Source organism: Megalobrama amblycephala, linkage group LG13, assembly GCF_018812025.1.
Source record: "Megalobrama amblycephala isolate DHTTF-2021 linkage group LG13, ASM1881202v1, whole genome shotgun sequence".
Classification (NCBI taxonomy): domain Eukaryota; kingdom Metazoa; phylum Chordata; class Actinopteri; order Cypriniformes; family Xenocyprididae; genus Megalobrama; species Megalobrama amblycephala.
The window spans coordinates 1,227,688-1,254,007 of NC_063056.1; the positions used below are offsets into that span (position 1 = coordinate 1,227,688).

The 26,320-nt window shown below is 38.9% G+C and overlaps 1 protein-coding gene across 3 annotated transcripts in view; it reads left to right on the plus strand.

The window, feature by feature from the left end:
* Positions 1–26,320, plus strand: part of bbs9 (Bardet-Biedl syndrome 9) — a 114,258-nt gene that overhangs the window by 39,654 nt on the left and 48,284 nt on the right. For all 3 annotated transcript variants that reach the window (XM_048152795.1, XM_048152796.1, XM_048152797.1), the window contains 3 exons: positions 171–323; positions 17,448–17,630; positions 20,107–20,332. In XM_048152795.1, the coding sequence (XP_048008752.1) occupies positions 171–323; positions 17,448–17,630; positions 20,107–20,332 (562 nt within the window). The remainder of the gene's footprint in view (positions 1–170; positions 324–17,447; positions 17,631–20,106; positions 20,333–26,320) is intronic.

Sequence of the window (26,320 nt, forward strand, 5' to 3'; positions counted from 1 at the left end):
ACCATATATAAAGCTACAATATCAACGTTTGACAACAGTGTTTAATTATTTTAAAAATACAGTGGTTTGGGCATATGAGGTTTCTGGCCGACAGCGGTGAACATATCGTCGTCCCTATTAAATACTGTATGACATCAAAACAACCATCTGAGTAATGTTTCCTCTTGTAGCTCCGTGTGAATGCACAGAAGTATCAGGATTTACTGTCGGAGAGAGCAGTCCAGTTCAGGGCCATCCAGCGTCGTTTACTGACCCGCTTTAAAGACAAAACCCCAGGGCCACTACAAAACCTGGACACACTGATGGAGGGAACCTACCGGCAAGTAAGTGCAATGAGAACCCGACCCGCACACAAGTTCAATTTTAGGACCAAACTCGACCTGAACCCAAAATCTGTTTCTCATAATATGACATAGTGTGCAATCAAGTTTTTAATGTTGTTTATATGTCTGTGGTGCTTTTAAAATGCTTTAAGACAAATCATGTGCAGATTCATCAGTCAGCACCATAGCTGAGTATTTTCTCTTTAAAACTGCAGTGAACCAAAGACAGTCTCAAAAAACATGTTTCCTGCCGTCACAAACGTGACCAATCCCGTCACGAGTGGGCGGGGCTTTTCCTATCATTATTTCTAAGGATGTTGATTTTTAGTTGGCAGCCGTCTGACTCTGAGATGATGAACAGGAACATGGTTAGTGTAACATTAACAACACATCATTAGCTGTTTGATAACGTAATCAAGCCAAAGGCTGATCATATCCGTTACCGTTATGTGTCCGACTTTATAGAGAGCGATACATAAAACTCATCACCATTCTGATACACTGATTTGTAGACGAGCCTGTATAATTCACTCTTCCTCTTCTTCTTATGAGTCAGTTTCTGGCTGAATTAAACCAATATTTCCACTTGCCATTGTGTAACGTTTACAGCTGAGCGAATGGATCAGATAATCTGAGCTGCTGTGATTGGTTGTGAGTGGAGGCGGAGACTAATTCAGTGGATACTAAATGAAGCAAGGGTGTCGAGTTACATTCAAGCTATTAGAAGGCATGAAGAAAGTATTTAATTATTTAAAAACATTTAAATATGTCATTGTTATTATCAAAGATGAGTTTTAAGGGATACAATTATTGCATGCAGGAGGACTTTAAAGGAAATCCTGCAAGAGATTCTGAAATACAATATAAATATTTCATATTTCTTTTCCTAAAAGGCCATTTTTTGCACTGCATGTGAAGATATGTCTCCACCCAGAAGAACGCTAAAATAATATACACCGATCAGGCATAACATTATGAGCACCTTCCTAATATTGTGTTGGTGCCAAAACAGCCCTGACCCGTCGAGGCATGGACTCCTCTAGACCCCTGAAGGTGTGCTGTGGTATCTGCACCAAGATGTTAGCAGCAGATCCTTTAACTCCTGTAAGTTGTGAGGTGGATCCTCCATGGATCGGACTTGTTTGTTCAGCACATCCCACAGATGCTCGATTGGATTGAGATCTGGGGAATTTGGAGGCTCAAACTCATTGTTGTGCTCCTCAAACCATTCCTGAACCATTTTTGCTTTGTGGCAGGAGCATTATCCTGCTGAAAGAGCCACAGCCACCAGGGAATACCGTTTCCATGAAAGGCTGTACATGGTCTGCAACGATGCTTAGGTAGGTGGTACGTGTCACTTTTGATAGATACTGACCACTGCAGACCGGGAACACCCCACAAGAGCTGCAGTTCTGGAGATGCTCTGACCCAGTCGTCTAGCATCACAATTTGGTCCTTGTCAAACTCACTCAAATCCTTACGCTTGACCATTTTTCCTGCTTCTAACACATCAACTTTGAGGACAAAATGTTCACTTGCTGCCTAATATATCCACCAACTAATGAAGAGATGATCAGTGTTATTCACCTGTCGGTGCTCATTAAAATGTTTATGCCTGATTGGTTTTATATATATATATATATATCCATTTGCCCTATCTTTATAATGCAGATGCAGTTTATTCAGTACATATGTGTGGGTCTGACTGATTTTTCCTTTGATGTGTGTGTGTGTGTGTGTTGTCTAGTAATGAATGCACAGTCACAGATCTCACACACTTGATGACTGTGTAGGGGTGAAATTTCAATAGGAAACCACACAATTGGGAATTCACATGAGGGCAACAGATCTCCCCACACAGATTTCGCAGCGGGTTCACTAACAGAAAGCTGATTGGTTTGAAGGTGACTTCTGTGTGATCTGTGCTACACTATGGACATAAGACAATAAACCTTTGCCCACAATATTTCATGTGATTGCATTTTAAGAAGCAAAACATTTCACCAACTGGTTGCCGCTGGAGCTGCTTAGCATCCTTAGCAATTATATTGGTTAATGGCTGGGATTAAAACGAGGCACTGAATGTCCGTTAACAAACTCTCTTTTCCGTTTGTGTCTTGTGTGGTAGCTTTAAAAACTCTCAGGATTCAGAGATGAACACGCTGTTGGCGTGCTTTTTTTGTTGACATGTTTTCGTCACACATCATGTTCTTGTCAGAAACTCTGATGTGTCGCCATCATCACACATGAACAGATTGTTGGTTGCCGCTCTACCCCGTGTTTGATGCTTTGAATGCTTGTGGGCAGATGAGATTTCACTTGTTCATTCCTCTTCAACCTCAGTCTCATTCCTCGCATAGAGAGAAAACCCCTTACTTCTAAATTCGGGATCAACAAGATATGTTGAGGTCTAGAGAGCACTGACCGTCTGTGTTTCCCACAAATGTTTTTCCTTGCATGAGAGCTTTAAAAGGATTCTGTGTGTGTGTGTGTGTTTCACTGTGGGCTGTGTGGCTCCCTGTAATTAGCAGTTGAAAGGTGAAGGTGGCCGTCCCGTGAATGACAGCTCGCTGCGGGGCCCCTGCACTCATAATGGAGGCCTCTCTCCAACAGCCTTGATTTATTTGAGCCCAAATGGAGTGCTAAACAGGGCTAAATGCTGCTCAACACTGATCCTCCTGTCTAAATGAGCTGTGCCATTAATGGCCAGTGCTCTGAGATCTGGAGGTATGTGCGTCCGTGTACATGTGTCTGTTTGATGCCAGGTTCAAAAGAGACTCTCAGGTACTGCTTCTGTTTGTGTAACCTATGAAAGGCCTTAGGGAGTTCCTGTTTTTCTTCTGCTTTTTTCCTTTTCCCCTCTCTTCATCAGCACTTATAAGTCTCATTCATAGGCACAAAGAAACATTGATGTAGGAAGCTTAGATTAGATCTGATTACCAAGCCTTTAAAGCCCAATGTTCCTTACAACAGTGACTGCCAGGAAATATCATAATCATGCAACAAAAACGAGTCTTGATTTAATTGATCAAATTCAGTTTAAAAATGTGTTTCCAAGACTAAAGGACAGTTCACACCAAGAATGATTACCATAATGATAACTGTATTATTATCGTCCATACCAACGCACAATGTCGTTTTGTTTATTATAAGCGCACTGGATGAAATTTTGCATAAACCCGAAGTGTGTGCACAGAAAACTCTTGTTATAGCACCCCTTGTGGCAAGACTGAGAATGCAGCGCATACTACTGGATTGCGTTCTAACAAATTTACAACTTTCACACTTGAACTAGTTAACCCTGCTAAACCTGGGTTATCTTCTTCATGCTTCACACTGCTCATAATTTACCCGGGGTTAACAATTAATCCTGGGTATTCGTAAGATGACATTTGGCACTGTACATGCCTAAACCCTGGTTTACTGTCCTTATTTGCAGTGTCATTGTCACTGTTGGATGAACGCAGTATGCGACCTGTTTATATAAAGGTTCTAGCACTGCTCATCCTCATTAAACACTGCCGACTGTAATATCAAATCTATCCTGAATGGACTTTTCGGACTATAAAGATAAGAATGAGTCAGTCTCTTCTTCGCTCAAATTGAAACATTTTTCCCCTCAAACGTTGAAACTGTTTATACAATATGCGGCGTTTCTGTGACTGTCCAAAGCACATGAATTCACTTTGGCACCGCAATACAGAGTCTTCAGTGCAAAAGTGCCGCTCATCCTGCTCCGCAGCAGGGTTTCCTAACCTTGGGTAAAAAGCATGGTTTAGAACGACGATAACCCGGGTAAAAAGCACTGCTAACCCCGCTTCTAAATTACAAGTGTAATACGTTCCTTAAAAAAGAAGGGTTCAGATTGAAGATAACCCAGGGTTAAGCGCAGTTTGAAAAGCCCTAATAAAGTTTACATAGCTAGAAGTGCTTGTGCTCACATTCTGACATTGAGCATTCAAGCCTTGTGTAATTTGTGTAAAGTGTTTATTTGAAATTCAGCAGTCTATGAAAAGGTGGTCAAAGTAGCTCACTAGGCTGTGTTCAGAAGACTGCCCTCTCCTTTAGAGGTTCACACACACACACACACACACACACACACACACACACACACACACAGGTGTTTGCCCGCAGGCAGGCGCTCTCAGTGGAGGAGCTGCTGACGAGACGTACAGTACAGGTGCATTCTCATCTGCGTTTCTTTCTGCATGTGTGCATTTGTTTGTTAGCTATTAATTACACTGATTCAGAGATGGACATTGCTTTTACTCCATATTTATACTTTTTTCGCATTTTCATGTTGGGGAACTTTTACTTTATTACATTTGAAAGTATAAAGTCATAGTTTTTACTCCACAACAAGCTACAAAATAAACATTAATGATGTATGACTTTTTATTATTTGTCTGGACACTAGACGGCTTGGATTCAGCAGAAGCAGTAATGGTATTCTAGAAATGTATTCAATGGGTGAAAGTGTCTTACTATTTATTTATTTATTGTAAAACCTTTCTTTTTTGAGTAAAATGCATAAAATGGACATAATTGACTTCAAAACAACATATATTTCTTCTGTATTTTTGAATAGCCTATATGGGAATGAAAATTAAGAGCTACAGTGGAGGTGAAAATTATTTTTTAATGCTGTGATTTAAAAGTAAATAATACATTAACACAACATTTGACCTTCCTTCCCATGACCTTCACAGATCTATTTTGACATCCACATTTTTTGGTCCCATTAAATGCAATGGCTATCACTGTCAATCATGCATTTAAATACTTTGCATTTTGTACATGAAAAATAAGACACTTATTCTTATTTTGAATAGGTCATATACAGATAGCGAGCAGAGAGCGCTCTCTTAATATTCAGTGAATCTGTCGATCGCTTCACTTCATTGCACTCCTGCAAAAGCATCAATTATAATCAATGAAGCTGACTACTGCATAACGAATCGCTTTTTTACATTGTATCTGCACTTGGTTATAATGAAAGGATTCACAAGCATGCAGAACTCAGATCTAGATCTATTGTAAGTGCAATACTGCTTTGTGTACAGGGGTAACCGCTGTATTTCTGCTGTATTTTCTATGTCAGAGAGTGAATTTGCATTTTCATTCAGCCCTTCTGCTATTTTTGTTCAGACCAATTATATATAACATACATAATCATTTATTAGGCTGTCAAAACCTGCATTATTTGAACTGTTGAGTTTAAATCTTCTTAGTTTTTAAGTTTTGATGGTCATTTTACAATTTAGGGTATTACCATAGACACTGGTGTTGTTTCAAAGCTACATTGCTACCTAAACAACATGTAGTTCTGTTCTAATGTCAGAATTTTCTGAAATTTCATCTGCTAATTCCAAGAAATATTTAGAAAAACAATTCTCTCTACCTGTCATGTGAATCACTTATCGTTCATACTTCAGTATAGCTTTTTCATTTCGTTTCTTTTACTCTGACACTCTTTTGCTCACGTTGAAGTTTATATATACCATTGACTGTGTGGGAGGCGTTCAGCCGGACCACCTGCACCCTTTGGCTCAGTGTCAGTCATGACAGCTGCTTGGGATTTTGGTTTTATTCACCATTAAGCAAGGCTCCGGTTTGGGTCTAAGCAGTTAGCAGAACGCTTGAGCGCCTGCCAGATTTTGATCCTGTTGTGGGAGGTGCAGCAGAAGTCCGCCCAAAACTGACTGCAGTATAGCTGGCAGAGCCGAGCAGAGCTGGCACATTTATGCACTACAGATGTACACGGTCACTTTCACATTTTGTCTCAGGGAGTGTACTTACATCCGGCACACTGCCAGAAACAATTTATTCCCAAGTTTTCAGAATGACACGGGACAAGTACATTTTACATGCGTGGTTTATAGGGGTTTATGTTGATGATGGTGAATGACATCCATTGCAACAGTGAGCTGCCTGTAAAATTTCTGCTGACATGGTGGCAAAAGCCAGTGAATCTGTCCTGAGCGGCTGATGTTCAGCCCTTTTAAATATTGCAGTTTCTCAAGTGTCTGTAGTGGGCATCAGTCCATGAGAAGACGTTAAGAATTAAAAAGACATGCTTTATTATTCAGAGGGATACAGTGACGCTGGCTGTTAAGGCATTTAAGGAGGTGAAGTATGTGTTTTTCAAGCATTTTTTATGCATGATATTTAAAGGATGTGTGGCATACAACCTCAAGACTTTTAAGTCATTGAACTAGGAATAAAACGTACATTTTGTATTGTTCTTTGACACATTTAACATTTATGAAAATGTGAAATGTACCCAAGCATATAATGTTCTGAATGGAGCTGAGCGACGATGGGTACGTTTTATTGATTTGTTGTTTGGACTGTTTAAAAAAAAAAAAAAAAAAAAAAAGATCAGGAAGGACAAAATAATTGCAAAACATACTGTACATACTCTACACACCTCTGTTAAAATCATGTCAGAACTTTTGCATGTTTAATGTAAAAATTACAACTTGTAAGAGACTTGTAGTAAGTAAGTGCATAAGTGTTCACCCCCTGAACTGATACTCCGTTGAAGCAGCGTTTGGTTTCGTTACAGAACTCAGGAGTCTGTCAGCTTGGCACATCTTGACTTGACTCTTCTTTTCAAACACGTTCCAGATCTGTTAAGTTGTGAGGGCGTCTCCTGTGCTCGGCCCTTTTCTATAGGATTCAGATCTGAACTCTGGCTGGTTCATTCCAAAACATTCATCTTTCTTTACTGAAGCCTTTTTTTTTTTTTGATTTACATGTGTGTTTTGGATCATTGTCATGCTGAAAGGTGAAAGTTCTCTTCATTTTCAGCTTTCTAGCAGAGGCCAGAAGAATTCTGTGCCAAAATCGACTGCTACTTGGAACCATTCATGATTCACTGAAGCCCCAGTTCAGCTGAAGAACAGCAGGCCAAAGTGTGATGCTGCCCCGTGGGTTATCAACAGACATTGATAAATTCTCCACTTGTTGATGACTGTCTTCACTGTATTCCATATCTAATGCCTTGGAAATCTTTTTGTAGCCTCATCTGAGCGATACCTTTCAACAATGAGATCTGGTTGATGCTTCATAAGCTCTTTGTGACTCTTGAAATAGCAGCAACCAAGATGATGTCATAAAAATCTTACCCCTGAGATTTATTTGGAGTTAATTAGAGTCTCTTCAGTTGAAGACAGGTGTGTACTATTTCACATGAGCTTGATGATTAGTTCATTCTGAACTCAGACACATCAGGGGGTGCACACTTATGCAGTTTTATTTTTATCTTTTTTTCTCTGAAATGTCACTGTGGTTTTCAGTGGCATTGCATAGGTTTTAATTTTTTACATTAAAGGTGCAAAAGTTCTGATATGATTTATCCTTGTTTCATTTTTTACATCACAAAAACCAGCTGTTTTTAACAGGGGTGTGTGGACTTTTATATCCACTTTAAGACTAAAATCAGGAGGTTTCCACACCGTACGTGACCCCACAGCACTCGCTGTCTTCAGCAACTGTTGATACTACAGTGTTTGACTTGAAGACATGTGTTATCTTTTCTCCAAGCTGTCGTCTGCCTTCTGTGAAGAGAAAAAAAAGAAGACACAACTCCACAAACAAATGATTTATCTTAATCTCTGCATAATGCCAAATCTAGGGAACAGTTTATTTATTTTTTTACTCTTATCTGCTATGTGTATGTGAGAGAGAGTTGAGACAGAGATGAAGCATTATTGTGTGTTCTTTGTTGCACCGAATCTGGATCTAGGATAAAATGTGTGTAGAGATAGGTACGTTTATTTGTATAGCACTTTTACAGTACTTATTGTTTCAAAGGAGCTCCACAGAAAATGCATGTTTTAATGTTATATCGAATCTGATCACACACCTTTTTGTTCTGAGAACCGCAACACAAGATCCATTAGTCTTCAACACGAAACAGTCTAAAAATGCTGCATTAGAAACAACCCAACCCATTCTGCTTTCAAAATTACTATATTGCTTAGTTAAAATTAACCCAAAATTGGTTGAAAATAAAAGACACTTTAACGCAAACATACTCCATACATAACAACACAGGTCTAAGGTAAGAATTAAAGGGTTAAAAAAATATATTGTTAAACATAAACACTCAGAAATGGACAAAAACAGGCAAAAGTAAAATCAACAATGTTCATATGTGAGTGAAAACAATGCAGAAAAGAATGACAAACCAACAGTTATGCAGCTTATAGTTAAACGAAGTTGCTTTTTAATTTTTTTCTTTTTTTGCCAACGAAATTAGTAGCACTAAGGGCAAATCATAAGACTTTGAATGCTGACAAGAAACTCACATACCCTTAATAAACATTGAAAGGCAGGATTAAACTGTGTACCATCTTTAAGTGCCATTCTGGCTTTTTCAGTTGTGATACTCCTCACTATAGGCTGCTGGGTTACTGATTATAAACAATTATCAACACAAATTGGGTCAAATCAACCTGACCCAACTGTCTCAACCCAGCGTTTTGGGCTGCCTCTTCTATGGAATGTAGAAGTCACTGTATTTTAAGGAATCGTTTTGCTTTATCTAGTACCTGTCCAGATGCAGGAAATACTGTAGAGACGGGATTGACTTCTCTGGCTGTAGCTCTTGACACATGAACCGATCTTGAGGCTTGTGTGACTGATGAACCAGCGTTACGGTCTCTAGCTGTTTGAGAACTTGAGAAGTCTTTGTCTCATGTTGCTTCAAAAACTCACACATATTTATGAGTTAACTCTCAGAATTCTTTTATGGCTGACAAACAATAAATTTCATGTAACTAATCTTTGCAGCTGCATTTGTAATTATTATAAAGTGTTCCACTAACAGTAACTCTTTCATGAACTCTTTCATGATTCAACTCTTGAGTCATGTGATGCTTCCATTATTTTGTCCACAGCCTGTATATATTTCCTGTCCTTCTCCTGCTTTTATATTTGTAAGTATAAATGACAGGTTGTCGTTACTTCAGGGGGGTCAGTGTGTGGAGGTGGGCTGGTTTCTGCCTGGGAGGTGAGGTTTAACTGTTGATTACAGACTGTTGGATTGTGTCTGCTGAAATGACTAGAGAAAGCTCACAGTAATGAAAGGGCTGTTTGTAGACTCACGGCTTCTATATATGGAACCGTGAGTAACCTAGCCATGAATACACAAACAACCGGACCATCTATTTCTGAAATCCTGCCCAAATACTGGTCTTCGTTCTTCAATTGCTTGATAGAAGTTGAAATGAGTTGAATTACTTATTCCACACCACTTCAGTTTGTGGAAGCCCATCTATCTTTACAACTCTTTGACCTTCACACTACACTCGCCTTTACATGGTGGCAGGGTTTTCATAGCACTGACAAATTAAATAATAATCACATTTTCTGAAATGGAACTGTTTATGGAACATTTAGGCAGTAGGCGGTCTTTTGTTGGCTGTTCGAACACATTCGACCACATGACCATTTCCACTATGAAAACAATCCAGTTAAATGCGTTTTCGTCTACCTCTGGAAGTGGTTGAAAATAGACAAGCTCAAAACGTTTTACACCTGTATTTAGCGTTGTCCACTTGTGATCTGATCGACCAAAACGCATCTTAATACCAGGTGGAAACAGGGGCTTTCTGTTTCACTTATCAGACATTTTATAAATGGTGGCTCTCAATTTGTCTAGAGCAGGGGTGTCCTGTCCAGTACTCTAACCCCCATTAAACACACCTGAACCATCTTATCAAGGTCTTTAGGCTTGCTAGAAACTTCCAGGCAGGTGTGTTGGGCAGGTTAGAGCTCAACTCTGCAGGACCTTGGCCCTCCAGGAGCAGGTCTGAACACCCCTTATCCAGAGAATGTGTTTCCACAGCTCCAAAATCCACTGGCTGTAAGCAGATGTCCAGCTTGACACATGCTGATGTTTGGCTAAGCTAGTGATGAACAGCTCTTGAGCTGAGATTCTTTTCAGAGACGGGAAGTTGGTGTTGTGTTTTAGAGCGAAACAAACTCAGGACAGATGGACTGTGAAACTTTTTTGGCAAAATTTGTTGTTACTCCACAGTGAAGTTCTGCTGCACAATAGCAGTACTTTCAGCTCTCTCTAACAGGACAGAAACGCCATTAACTGGCTTGTTTGCGAGATCCTGTGACCGTTCACTGCTTATTGTCAATGAGCTCTAGTAAAACCCTGCTGCAGATGTGTGCGCTGTTGCATGGCTGTGTGTATTAAAGGCATTGAAATTTAGTACAAAAAGGTGAAATTTCACACTTGAGCTGTTGTGGTGGAATGGGAAGGGTCCCAGGGCAGATCCCTGGGGTACTCCAGAAGTCATGAATGCAGACTGTGGTGACATCCATTCGCATGTTTGCATGATTTGTAAACTTATACAAATTTTGACATTTGCGTCACATATCCAGCTCCATATGTATGGCTTTTCTGACATGGTAAACTTGCTCAGTAGCTCACCTGGTACAGAAGTGCAGTGAAACAATAGTCACGATATATAAGAGCTCAAAGACTTGTAGAAGCAAAGCATGGTTGCTTCAGCAAGTCCGTTTTTATCTTGTTTTTGCTTTTGTTAACACTATTGATTAGTTTTAGGGTAGGATTTTAATGTAGGTGGTATAATTTGTGATAAAGCATTAACCTTTTAGTGCCACTCACTAGACATTGTGATTCATACAACAACCAACATCATAAAAAAAACACTGCCAGATACAAATTCATCTGTTCCAGATAAAACTGAATGTGCTATTAGCACCACTCACTGGACATTTCACTTAGAAAGTGTTACAACACATGCAGGAAGCAAGATAATATCATTTTGTAGAAATGTCACCATAGTCACATATTTCCAATGAGCCTGGGTTGATTTTTCTGGACAGTTCCCATTTAACATCATACGTGCTTCCAGGACGGATGCCCGGGACTTCATCTTTGCAGATTGTTTTCATGAGTTACTGAAATTTCCAAGCTACCTGGACAGCTGTGAAAAAGTTTCTGTATGATTTAAGTCCATAGTGCCAAGAAGTAATGGCACTGTTGCTTTGTGGTGACAGTGTGGATTAGAGTGTTTAAGGACCATAAACAGCATCACTTTGTCTGTTCATCACTCATTGAAATGTGTTTCAAAGTGAGTATGTGGCACATAATCATAAAGTGTTTTGAGTGGCTCGGTTCACAGTAAACACTTTCCAGGTGCGCTGAGTTTGAATCGCTTATTAAGCGCAACAGCTTCACTTTTTCACATTTCAGACATTTTTGTGGAAAATTATAGCATTTCACCAGCATTGCAAGGACAAACATATTAAAAACTGTTGTTATCAACTAGGCATAAGCTTCTTTCAGTCCTAAAAGCTGGCTGCTTTATTTCACTGTGTGAAAGTGAAGAAATTATGACAGAACTGTACAAAATTCATTCATTCTTGTTTTGGTCTTGTGGTCATAACATCTCATATTTTTTAAAGCTTTCTGAAGCAGTTATGACGCTGTTAATAGCACAAATACTTCATCAGTAACGTTGTGTAGCTGATTACATGGAAGCTGGCTAAATGGGAGTCCGGAGCATTCTACAGGATGTCTCTTGTTGGTGCCACCCGCGGAGAACTGAGGGAAAAGGTGGATAATGAGCAATTATCCCAGGTAGACAGAACACAAGAGAATTGGAGTGCTGTGTTTATCAGGTCTGAGCCAGCTGATAAGGCATCTTAGTTGTCTCTATGGGATGCCAGATACTATCATGCCCTTAGTCTTCCTCAACTCCCTTCAATGGACGAGTTTATAAACAAGAATTGTCTTTGCCAGCATCTCTCTATGCATCTCAATGTAATCTCTGCGCTATGACTAAAAACAACAATGGTAACTGTCTAGGATCGCTTGCTGGTACAGATGTACATCTCTGTGTTATCAACCTCCCAGCTTTCCCTCCATACAGGAGACTTTCTCTCTCTCTCTCTCTCTCTCTCTCTCTCTCACACACACATACATTCAGTAATAAGTTATATCTTAAATGTTTAATTCTAAATTAAAAGCTATTTTATATATACTCTATATTGACAAAAGTTTAGGGACGCCTGTCTTTACATGTACATGAACTTTAATGACATCCCATTCTTAATCTGTAGGGTTTAATATGGAGTTGGCCACCCTTTGCAGCTATAACAGCCTCAACTCTTCAGGGAAGGCTTTCCACAAGGTTTAGGAGTGTGTTTATGGGAATTTTTGACCATTCTTCTACAAGCGCATTTGTGAGGTCAGGCAGTGATGTTGGCGAGAAGACCTGGCTCACAGTCTCCGCTCTAATTCATCCCAAAGGTGTTCTGTCGGGTTGAGGTCAGGACTCTGTGCAGGCCAGTCAAGTTCCTCCACACCAAACTCACTCATCCATGTCCTTGCTTTGTGCACTGGTGCGCAGTCATGTTGGAACAGGAAGGGATCATCCCCAAACTGTTCCCACAATGTTGGGAGCATGAAATTGTCAAAATGTCTTGGTATGCTGAAGCATTAAGAGTTCCTTTCACTGGAACTAAGGGTTCAAGCCCAACCCCTGAAAAACAACCCCACACCATAATCCCCCTCCACCAAACTTTACACTTGGCACAATGCAGTCAGGCAAGTACCGTTCTCCTGGAGCTGCCAAACCCAGACTTGTCCATCAGATTGCCAGACAGAGAAGCATGATTGGTCACTCCAGAGAACACGTCTCCACTGCTCTAGAGTCCAGTGACGGCGTGCTTTACTCCACTGCATCCGACGCTTTGCATTGCACTTGGTGATGTAAGGCTTGGATGCAGCCGCTCGGCAATGGAAACCCATTCCATGAAGCTCTCTACACACTGTTCTTGAGCTAATCTGAAGGCCACATGAAGTTTGGAGGTCTGTAGCTATTGACTCTGCAGAAAGTTGGTGACTTCTGCGCACTGTGAGCCTCAGCATGCGCTGACCCCGCTCTGTGATTTTACATGGTCTACCACTTCATGACTGAGTTGCTGTTGTTCCCAATTGCTTCCACTTTGTTATGATACCACTAACAGCTGACCGTGGAATATTTAGTAGTGAGGAAATTTCACAAATGGACTTATTGCAATTGACTTATAGAGCAACCCATTCTTTCACAAATGTTTGTAGAAGCAGTCTGCGTGCCTAGGTGCTTGATTTATACACCTGTGGCCATGGAAGTGATTGAACACCTGAATTCAGTGATTTGGAGGGGTGTCCCAATACTTTTGGCAATATAGTGCACTTTTCAGTTAGTAAACAGTTTAAATTTGGTTATTCATTAGGGGCTTAAAGGTCTTCATAGTGTAAGGTGTGATAGGGCAAGTTAAACACCAAAACTCTTTATTCAGTCACTAAATTTGGGTCTCCAGAACTTTTCTTCCATATATGTGTTCCAGATGTGTTTTATTTATTTATTTATTTTAAAGAAATTAACACTGTTATTCAGTAAGGATGCATTAAATTAATCAAAAGTGACAGTAAATACATAGTTACAAACGACTTTTCTTTAGGACTTTCTATTCAAAGAATCCTGAAAAATAAAATGTGTCACTGTTTCCACAAAAATATGCTGTTTTCAACATTGATAATGATAAAAGTTTCTTGATCATCAAATCATCATATCAGAATGATTTCTGAAGGATCATGTGACACTGAAGACTGGAGTAATGATGCTGAAAATTCAGCTTTGATCACAGGAATAAATTACACTTTACTATATATTCACATAGAAAATGGCTATTTTTAACCATTATAGTATTTTACTGTTTTTACTGTATATTTGATCAAATACGTGCAGCTTTGGTGTGTAGAAGAGACTGAAAACCTTTAAACGTTAGTGTATATTTACATATAAGTGACACACACACTCATGCAGCAGATGGAAAATATTATACGTTATAAGAGTTCTGGAAGAATTTTGTGGCCGGAGTTTGAAATCTAAATCAAGTTTTACCTAATGCATGTCAGATGTTGGTATGTGTGATTTGCATAAAAATCCTGAAGCATATTTTTAGTACCATACATTATTTTCATGACAGAATATTTGTCATTTGTCCATTTGACCATTTGACCATTTGCCATGAAAATAGCAAGAAAGGAAGACTGGGTTTTATTGGGTTCAATACAAGATTAAGCAACACTATTTATGGCAAAATAATGATTGCTTTGTTAATAATGTGAATAATGGTTATATAAACAAAATTTGAATCAGACATTCTTGAGGTTTTGTGGGTTTTACCCAAGAAAACGCATGTTCTTCACCGAAAGTGTCTTGTCCATTCAAACAGCGATTTTAGAACCAACTTCCAAAGGATATATATCTTTGACAATTAAGTTGCTTGATTGTGTTTTTTGTCTAAGTGGCAGAAGTGCATTTACCCCCAGTTTCACAGACAAGTCTAAAAGCCTAGTCCTAGACTAAAATGCATATCTTAAAATATGTCCTAATTGAACTACAGTCTAATCCTGGCTTAATCTAAATCCTGTCTGTGAAACCAGGCCTACATGTCCAAATTTGGCTGGCCCAGTTAATCTGTGGTCTTTTTGTTAGTGTTTATTTTGCCTTGGGCACCAAAGCGACCGCCCTTGTGCCCCTAGAAGGTTCATGATGTTCCTGCTCTTCACCTGGTGAAGGGGCTCATGACCTTCAGACCATGATGCAAGGCTTGAAGAGTTGTGTGTTATTTTGGAACAGATTTCTGAAGAAAATCTGATGAAGTTTCAACAGGCCTCTTTCTGCTGGAGGTGTGAACAGGACTGCAGACATCCCACGAAGAACTATTAAAAGTTCTGTTTATTCTGACTGCAGTGCACAGATATTTCTGTCTCCCCGCTTTTGGCTTCATCCCTCAGGGAATAAAGTATTTTCTGGCCCGTCTTTGGCATTGGCTGGGGTTTGTTTTGGGCTTGAAATGTTATATTTCAAAATGGTTTGGGGTATTTTTAGAGTATATAATTTTTGCAGAATGTGCCCATGGGTAAGTGGTGACCGCACTGATGGGTCCAACGCTCTGCCAGCTGTTTCATGTCTGCTCTTTTCCAACCAACAGCAAATTTTAGCTCTATAGATAGTGGTTTCTAATCTAACTCATCTTAAGTGATACTTAGCATTGTACATAATGAGAACCCACTTCCTGTCTCTCCATTTTTCACTTTCTGCTTTAAATAAAGTACTTAATCACAGTATTTATAGTCGGTGTGAAACAGAAGTTGAGCAGGTCTTTTCTTCTCTATTGTGTCGAATATCCGAGTGAAACGCTTCTCAAACAAGAACAAATGTAGGGCGGGGCTTGATTGGATGGTTGTGGTTTGCTATTGGTGGATCTCATGTGAGTGACAGGTTGCCCCGCCCTCATCATCAGAGAAGAGAAGAGATGCTGCAAGAGGGAGGAGAAGAGATTCTGATTCAAGATTACCAGAACATGAATTTAACACAATCATGATGTGCACCGATCAATCATTCATAATAAACACTGCAATATTCCGTTAAAATATGACTAATTTGATTTCGTGATGACTCTTAATGTGTTCTGTTCTTTACTGAACAAGCCCAAGAAATGCCTCGCATCTTTTCTCAAGGGTGTTTTACTGATGACTTTCTTTCTTCATGCAGTAGTCTCTCTCGGACTGGTGTGTTAAATGTGCTTTTGTTTTCACTCAGCTGGCATCAATCAGCTCTTGTGCTCTCACTCACAAAAGCTCCTTCACTGAAGCTCTATTTGGATTGGCTGTTCAGACCTTTTTATCAATACACACTGATCTTTAATAGCAGATGTCTCTCTCAAACACTGTTTCACTGTGTTTCGTGTGGTTTCAGGCAGAATAATGATTGACCGTACAGGTGAGGTCTGTGTGTTGGGCTGAACACAAGGATTTTTAACTAAAGATTGTCAGTCTGTACTATGGTTGCACTGTTTTTCTGTCTTTTGATATTATGGAGCACTGTTTTCACTGTTATATTCACTCATTTAGCTCTTTCAGCAGCCTCTCATATCCCTCTTTTCATTGAACTTTATATAAAAAATAAACTGACTCAAACTGGCTTTAAGCGGCACAATAATGGCTCACTTTACCTCACACCGTCCGAGCTTCATTTTCCGTTTTGCTCATGACAGGAAACATCTCAAGAGTGAATTTTACACAACCTGTCAAGACTATATCCGCGTCAGAATTTACTCCAAAATCGAATGTTTGGCATAAAGACAGTAAAGCCTTTGCATTGATTGACATGATTTTCAGGTGCATTTTTATTCTCTTTAGTACTAAATAGTGCTAAGTACTATTGAAGGGTTAGTTCACCCAAAAATGATATTTCTGTCATTAAGTTCTCACCCTCATCTTGTCCCGTGAGACCTTCGTTCATCTTCGTTCGTCATTTTTGATGAAATCTGAGAGGTGTCTGAACCACACATAGGCAGCAATGTCATTGCACCTTTCAGTGCCTAGAAAGTTAATAAAGACAACGTTAAAACAGAATACTTTTTGTATTGCATGAGCATCAGGCATGCGTCGTGCTGCTCAGGTGTACAGGGTCAGCCAATGCTGAGCTGGCGTTCTGACGCAGAACCCGGAAGCGCTGAACTGTGTTTACTACGTGGACAATGTACGGGACTGACATGGAAGAGAAGAAATTGTTGATAGTGGACAATAGCAAGATGACAGATGAATTTATAACCGTAATTAAACTAAACTATACCTGTTCTGTCTCCATGCAGAATATATTACTGACCATTTCTGACTTTTGCAGTGCGTGAGATTGTCCTGTTTTGTTGTTGTCGGTATGCCGGAACATGAGCTCTTGAAGCTCCGCCCTCTTCTTGAAAAGGGGCGGGAGCAGCAGCTCATTTGCATTTAAAGGGACACACACAAAAACGGCGTGTTTTTGCTCACACCCAAAAAATGGCAATTTTAACATGATATAATAAATGATCTGTGGGGTATTTTGAGCTGAATCGTCAGATACATTCTGGGCACATCAGAGACTTTTTTTTTTTACTTATTACAGCTTGTAAAAATGGCCATAATTTTTTTTATCCCCTTAAAAAAAAAATAATAATAATAATGTAATAGAAGATATTAATGGGAATTGCAAAGAAACTTGCAAAGACAAATTATGTCCGTTTGTGTCTGTGTTTCAGGTTATAGCATTAGCAGACGCAGCTGAAGACAACCGGGAGCGTTTGATCCAGGCGTTTGTGCGTCTGCGGAGCGCCACTCACCTGCTCATCCTGCTGCTGTCTCTGTGGCAGGGGCTCAGCTCAGAGCAGACCGCCATCCTGGAGGCCACACTGCTGCCCCTGCTGCAGGACACACCACAACTGGTGAGAGAACACACACACACACACACACACACATCACACTTTGTGTAGTCTGACATTTCAGTTGATTGCTGAAAATCTTCTCGACCACCACAGCTCTCAAACTGCACTCACATGCATAAATGCTTCTGCTGAATGAAACAGAGCCATGTAAGAAAGTCATACAAATTTGGATCAACATGAGGGTAAAATGATGTCAGCATTTCTTTTTTGAATGGACCATTGCAGTGGTTTCCTTTTAGAGTGGCGTCCCCCCTGAGGCGTTAATTATCCTTCTGTGTACCCCTTTTGTTGAACTGTTGTATAAAATCAGTGTCACGTTTGCAATCATATGGATATTTGGGAACAATTGCATTCTTGCTCGTATAATTCATTATCAACATTAAAACAAGAACTCACACTGGGTATGTTTGTAAAACTGCAAAACTCAGCTTTTTGTTTGCGTACAGTAACCACTGAACTGCTTTAAATGTGAGTCTTTTTAATTTACTTCATCAAATCCCTGAAGTCTGGTACCAATGCTTTCCCAACATTTTTTTTCCCAATGTGATGAGCATGATCTTCAACCTCTTTATAAAACTGAGTTTTAGAGATAGAGAGGTAAAGAAAGAAACCATTTTGTTGTCAAATGAAAAGGGCACAGTATTAGAGAATAGAGAGATAGATGGAAAGCCACAGATGAATGCGACGACCCCTCCTTACAGCTTATTTCTTTAAACCAAACTTGTGTCTCTCAGCCAGTAGAATTCCTGCATTGCTTTATCTCAGTTTCAAAGGCTCCAGTAATGTAGGATGTGTCGTCTTGATATCGTGAAAACAGACTCCAGTGTCATTGTGTTGTTCCTGATGTCAGTCAATTCATCACTCACATGTGCAGGCTTGTCTTTAGGAAAACGTTTGTTTCAAACGTCTCAAAAGCAACTCATTACGCTCACTATACATTTATATTATGAACTGTGTACTCTGCTGTCTACTGTATGAATTTCATAAGGTTTTTTGTCATATAATAATAGTTGCATGAAGTGTCCAACATTCTACACTTCATTTTTTTTTAAGTGCTTTTCAATTTTAACATGCTACTCGCACCATTTAAAATAAAAAATGGCATAGAATCGTGCACAAGTATGCAAATTTGTACTCACCCGTTGATTAAAATGAGGGCATCTTGAGACCAAAGAACTCTGTGTCATTAGGAAAAAATGTCCTCACTGTGGAGATAAATAGTGCATGAACAGATATTTCTTGTGCATCTTCACCTTTTTTGCTCTCTATTGTATTATACTTTTATTTTCAAGCATCACCATTTGTGCTACAGACAGACAAGATACTTCAAATCATGAGGCTTTGTCAGTTTTTGTTTTTTTATGTTTAAACTTTGTTTGACCTGATGGGCAGAACATTTCAACTTAAGTTTTAATATTATAGCAACTAGGGCCACGTCTAGAGACCTCTATAGATGAGCTCTTTTAGTGAACAAAAGCCCAGTGTTATGGTGCTGTGTTTGCACCTTCAGAAAATGTAATAATCTAGTTTTTGACTGTTGGATCCTCAGCCAGACAGTCACACATAGATCTATTCTCTTATCTAGAGAGGGTGTGTTAACAATATTCAGATCTCTCTATAGAGAGTGATTCAGTGTGCCAGAACACACAGCAGTCATGTCATGTATCTTTTATTACTCAGGCTGGTGTAATCCGCTAATTTCCTCCCTTGGAGACTCGTATCTGATTTATTTTCTGTCCCTCTGAATATCCCTTGTCTCCTGTAGTCACTAAAGGGCTGGTCCCTGTCATCAGCGTAACGAGGCTGAGTACCTGCCATTAGATCTCATTAAGGGCTGTCTGTATGGCGACACAGTCGACCCACATTCCACCTGCCTGTCAACACCCCGGCCCATCTCTGAGAGCCTCTGCAGCCTGCCTGACGGCAAAAGGGTGGGCTGGAGGAGCTGCCGGCCAGACTTATAGACGAACACACACACACACACACACACACAAATCTCTGTTCACAGGGAGTAACTTTCCATTCATGAGGCATGTGGCAAAACCTAACTTCATAACCCATGCAAAAAAAGCATGTACTCACTTAAAATTCCACTTTTTATGGCTTGTTTGTATGTAGATCGAGTTTTAGATGTGGCTAGAAAAATGGTGGACGGTAGGGAGTGTTTGTGGCACTCATGGAATAAAAACATCAGATGAATGCAAACAAAGGATGAAAAAGTATTAAAAATGAGGCTAAGGTAAATATAAAGGAATCAAATTTAAATGAAGAAATCTGAACCGTTTAAAAACGTTTCTTGTTTCTTTGTACTCTAGACTAGCAAAATAAAGTGTGAAAATCTTCACAAACTTCACACTTCAGGCTCTGATCCTCATTTTTAACCCCTTTTTCTCCCGCAGGATCTTGTTAATTCATTATTAACTGATGAATTCTTCTTTTTGCAAGGCTTATGCTCTTATATGTATATGTTTCTCAGGGCTGGGAGGAGAGTGTGGACGCAGCCGTCTCTCACCTCTTAAAAACATGTCTGTCGCGCAGCCCCAAAGATCAGGCCATCAGCTTGAGCAGCGGCCCGCTCAGCATCCCAAAAGACACGTCACGTCTGAAGAAACACATCACGCTGCTCTGTGACCGCTTGGGGAAGGGTGGCCGTCTCTCTCTCTCCTCAGAAGCCAATGTCCCTACAACCGTCATGATGCCAGGTCAGTTTGGAAGCTGTCATGCAGAGAAGAGTGATGTTTGCCTTGAAGGGTCTTTGTTGTAAAGCTCAAGTCAATATGGTTAAAAACCTTTTGTTTAAAAGGAATCATTTGGAGCCCAATATAGAGCCTTGGGGTACTCCACAGATGATTAGTATTAATAATACTTCCTGTTTCGCAGCAGTACAGCTCACTCTGTGACTCCTGCTATGTTTGGGTAATATAACAATCCTTGTTTTGGATTGTGTTGTGGATACAATTCCAGATCTGAACATGCTAACAACATTTTCATTCATCTTGTAGGAGAAAGTACATTTGTATTTTCAGTAGAGCTGTCAGAATGAGCATGCACTTATCACAACACTGGATGCATTAACAACCTGTCGCATGACAAAAACATCTGATCGTTCAGACTGAGACACATTAACAGAAATCTGATTAAGCGAAAATCATAATTCACTTTTTCTTTTCCTGTTCGAATTACATAAACATGAAATGGATTTAAGTCAGACAGGGAAAACAAATATGTTTTTGATTGTTTTGGTCATATCACCCACCTTTATATGTGAGTGCATAGGCTTTAAACTACACAAACCTACAGTTTAAGTCTATTCCTTAAGTATGTTCAGCCTTAAATGTGAATTCTCGTATTATCTTTATTAAAATTTTCAGAAATGTGCAAAAACAAAATGCAAAAAAAAGATTCATTTAAAATGTTGAATTATTTTTTGTCTATTAATGTGTTTTGACATTTTTATTCTGATAGTTAATTCAGCTCTAAACAGTGTTTCTGTGTCAACTACTGCATCTCTGTGCATTGTTTTTTTTTTTTTTTTTGCATTTTTTTATGTGCACCTCTGAAAATTCGAATAAAGATAATTTAAGCACTCGCACCCAAAACTGACTGTTTGAACGTACTTGTGTTCACTAGCCTCTGCATTCACATATAGGGGTGGACAAGATGACCAAAATCTTCAAAATTCAATCTTCAAAAGTGTTTCTCCACTTTTTTCTCTGGTCCATGTCCTTCACTTACAGTAACTGTGGTTACCGCAGTGCACTGCACTGCATGCCACCCTTTCCTGTATAGTCACGCTGTTCTCTCTGCAAATGTGTTCAGATTTAGATTCTACCCTGTATCCTCCATGTATAACTTGTGGTTTGAACTGTGGTTTTGAATCTATAAAATTACATCAAGGCAAGACACCACAGGTGAATAGGGCAAACTATTTCAAAGGTACACTATGTAACTTCTGGCCCTCTAGCAGTTAAAAACAAAACTGCATGCGTTTTTGCGGAAGAACATTGTTTTGGTTGTGCTTCGGATGAATATGAGGCTTCACAACAGATAATGCTTTACAATGAACTCTGTTGAAGAGCTTCATATGGCAGTTTATCCGTTCAATAAAACACCTTAATCACCTGTTAGCAATAAAAACTCCATCATCTCTGCGTCACTTTTACATCATTTCAAATCCCTCGGTTCTCGTCATCTCTGAGAAGCAGAGCCAATGTTGATTCTTGTTTTATTACGAGCTCTGTCTCGTTCTGTTTTTGCCAGCAGACTCTCCTCTCTTCGCCGTTTGTTTAACACTCTGAGGTCTGAGGGTATCGCCGGCGATACCACCGCGGTTTTTTTCTTACCAGTGTGAAAGAGACTCAAAATACTCTGTTAATGTTGCACATACAATTAAGAGTTATACACCATTTTAATCTGTGGAATATCTTCTTTTATTTGTGTACACTCAGAGTAAAAACAAAATGTTGTGCTTTTTGTAAAATAAAGAAAACTAACATGATGCGTGATCTCTCCTCTCCCTCTGAAGGAAGTCCAATCTGATAGTTCTCAGAAAATGAACTGTAACTTAGTGAATACTAATCACAAAAAAATTACACTTATGTCTAAAAAAACTTTGAAATGTCAGGTTTTAAATCGTGTAAGTCAAATCGAAACAAACATTCTGTGTTTATGTAATCTGTATGAAAAGAGAGCCATGTCAGAAATCCGTGATTCAGCTCATAATCTGCTAATGCGGCCACGCCCACGGAACGAGCGCTATTCAGAGGCAAATTATGAGTCAATACATGCATTCATCGTCTCAATCATGTATTTATTGTCTTGAAAAGTGTTTTGAATAGCCATAGTTAGCGATCTCTGTGCTCTGTTAATTTGGTAAGTTCCTGGATTGCCTATTCTTCTTTAGTGCTCAGGCATTTGTGAATTAAAGGTGTACAGAGCGCCCTCTGGCTGCAAGTATGAATTGAAAACACAGTATCCAGCGCTCATAGTAATGACAATAAATCCTGAATAAATATTACTCTTCTGTATAGAAAATTGACAAACATATGAGAATCCATCAATATTTCTCCAAATGTGCATGCTTTTAAGCTAAAAGCCTATATGAAATGCCATAGAGGTAACATGATTGTTCAGACACTTTGCATCACAGAAATACATTATATTTTAAAGAATATAATAGAATACCATTATTTTAAATTGTAATAATATTTCACAGTATTGCTGTTTTTTCTGTATGTTTGATATACACCATCAGAGGGTTTTTTCACAGCCTACCTGACTGAAAGACCTCATTAATATGCAAGTCATTTCAGGTCATTATTATGTGATTCTTTTGTCTTCTCAGGTGAGAATCACCCATTATACATGAGGATTCACGCCTCCACGCATACTGTGTTTCTTGACCAAAGATGTTTTAGAAAATTTAAATCTCTCTATTGTTTTATATGAAGGAGTAGGCAGCATAATTTTTACCTCATTTTGAAGTAAAAACTCTAGTCTACAACCTCAAATGCGCAGAAGTCTTGTGGACAAAGATTTAATATATATTTTTTGGCTTAACCACACATAAACATTATTCCTTCAAAAACACAAACATGTACATACATGTTCCTCACATATTATTGTAGCCTAGTTTGTGCTGAATACAGTGTAATGACACTTTTTCATTAATATGTTTATGAACAACTGAAAAAAGCACAAATGTCAGGGCATGTCAAAACTTCTCCAGGGTCCCAAAACTCCTCAGACCCCTGAGGGTTAAAATGGGTGATTCCCTTTAGGTTGGAGATTTAGCTGCTCCATGTCCATGTGTTTTTGTCATACACGCGTCAAAAAGCAGCCGGAGCAACTTTTCTCTATTTACGGATATGACGAGACACACAGGCAATATGTCTAAAATATAAACACTTGTAACAGGCTTACCATACTGAGTAAGTGTATGACAAAATCACATTTTGGAAGAAGGATTGATGATGTATTGACTCATTATTTAAATTGTGTTCATTTTGAACACATAATGTACCTTTAACTTACAGATATGTACACTAACCATACTTCCTCAGTTTATTATTCACAGTACATTTAATTTGGTCTTATAAGTTTTCTAAAATATGTTTAAATATAGGCATAATCTAATTAAAAATGCACTAATTTGCATACATTTCCAGAACAGAAATCTGAACAAGAGCAGAAATCTGAACATTAGATGAAGCCAGGTTCACAATTCATGTTTGATTTTGTTGACATATTAGAGTTAAAGGTTTTTCCAGAAGGGATTTTGGATTTCTCTTTTTATCACTCCATAAATCAGAAAATACAGACCATATTTTAGCCATATAGGATAAATATATATGAACAAATCCTTATGTAAAAATCTTCAGAATATAAATAAGAATAAATCTGGAAAGTCTGGTGCATGTAAGTGCTACTGAAAAAATCAACAGTGGTTCTGCCTGTTTTGTCTTGCCTTTATAAAAAATCAGATTTCCCAGCCATAGAGACTCGAGGGTGGATTGTGGGCTTTTTGACTTGAGTAAGCGAGCAACCACCTAGCAATGAATACCTTTGCGACTGCACAGCAACACAACATGCTAAACCCCCCTAATAACTGCTTAAATCACACTGCAGTTCACCTTCCCATGTGAGTGTTGTATACATTTCCTGAAGAAAATGTAAAAACCTAGTTTTTGGTAGTAAACTACACATTCTCATGTTACACTAATGCTATTGCAGTGACGCGCAGGGGCATCAGGGATGGAAGGAATAGAGCTTTAATCTTCAGAGGACACATAAAACGCCACAGATCCTTGTGGAATGTGTGAATGATTAACTCGACGGGTCTGCTATCAGACGCCTGTCCTCCCCGATGTCTCGGACTCTCTCTCTTGTGTTTGGACCCTGGGTGTGTAGATATTATCCTCCCCTCAGATGGCAGGATGTCTGAGCACACAGCGTCTGGTCAGTTGCCAGTCGTGTGGAGGAGAATGAGTGACTAATCTCTGAGAATCCTGCTTGAATTGCTTTTGTCTGATGCAGTACGTCTGCAGGAGGTGTTGCTCCATTCCTTCAAGTTTAAAGTCAATCTCCTGACGCTCGCTCTCATGCACACACACACTTGTGGCCTGGCTGTTTTATCTGCCTGATTTGTGTCTTCCTGTCTGGCTTCCCCTCTCCGAGTCCTGCTCTCCCTCACCTGACCTCGCGTTAAAGTGATGACATCACACGGCAGGATCGCCACACTCCCCGAGCACCTGCCTCTGAGCTCATGCCTCAGCGTTCATAATTCTCCTATCAGAAGGAGCTGGTGTTTTTGTTTCATTTTTCTGTCTTTAAGATCTTCTTGTGAATGATCCACTGGGTCACGGTTCGTTCTTGGAAGAGTCAGTGTTTGGCTCAAACCATATTTACAGATTTGTTTAAAGTGAGTTTTTCCCTCACAAAATTAAAATGATAAATCAAATGCTCAAAATGATCAAATAATAAAATGGCAGTTCAGTTGACGAAACGCAATTTAATTTTCTCATTTGATTAAGCGTAATCTGTAAGAAAAATGAAATACACACTGCCAAGTTTTGGGAGTGACAACCGCATTAAAATGTGGGACTGAATCTGATGTGGTGATAACCATAGCAACAGATGGGACAAAAAAAAATTACATTTACATTTCAAGCACATTTCATAAAACTAATGAGCCTGTACACTGTAAAAAATATTTTTCAAAGTTGATTATTGGAGATTATTAGAGTTTGCTTTACAAGAACTTCAAAATTTCACGCTTAATTCAATCTGTTTCATTTACTAGTAATTTCTACACAGCCCAGGTCATTTCGGGGGCAGCTGAAGCCTGTGAATCACAATTATTGACTATTTAATTATTAATTAAAATGATCAGCTCAGACACCACACTTAGAAATCCATAGCACTGGCTGTAGCTAAATATTGTCCATAAGCTCCGCCCATAGCCCTTGATTGACACTCCTTATCAGACATTTGATGTATCATTTGCATTGTGGGTTTGACCATTTGATCTGTGCATTGTGATGCAGATTTAAGCATTCGATTCATCATTGAGATGTCAATTTCAACATTTGATTCATTGAGAAATTAAATGTAGTATTAATTATGACAGGTGAATTATACTGAATTGATAATGAAAATATCAAATATAAATTTATATTTTGAAATGGCGAACACAAATTATATTTAATTTTTTTTATTATTATAGTTTATGCTTCTGCAAATGAGGAAATGAAATTGCATTGAAGGTTTTGGTTCATCATTTATGCAGCCGTTTTGAGAATGTGATTTTTTTTTTTTTTTTTGAAAATTTAAGAAGATTTCTTATTTGAGCAGCCTTTTTTAATAATTTTATTTATTATTTGATCTTTTGAGCATTTGATTTATCATTTTAATTTTGAAAAAACTAAATCCCATACGGTGGGCAGTACTTATCATCTAAAGTGAGTGCATAAGAAAAATGCAATGGGCCCAAAATAGAGCCTTGTGGTACTCCACAGGTAATGCATGTAGATGATGAGGAGGATTTCCCAATCCTAGCTGGCATAGTTCTATATTTAAGTTATAATAAGAATAATAATAAAAACATATCATTTGGTTGTGATGTTTATGCCTTAAAAAATATCAATCTTAAAATTCATAAGCGTTCGAAATATTACAATTTGCCTAATGTC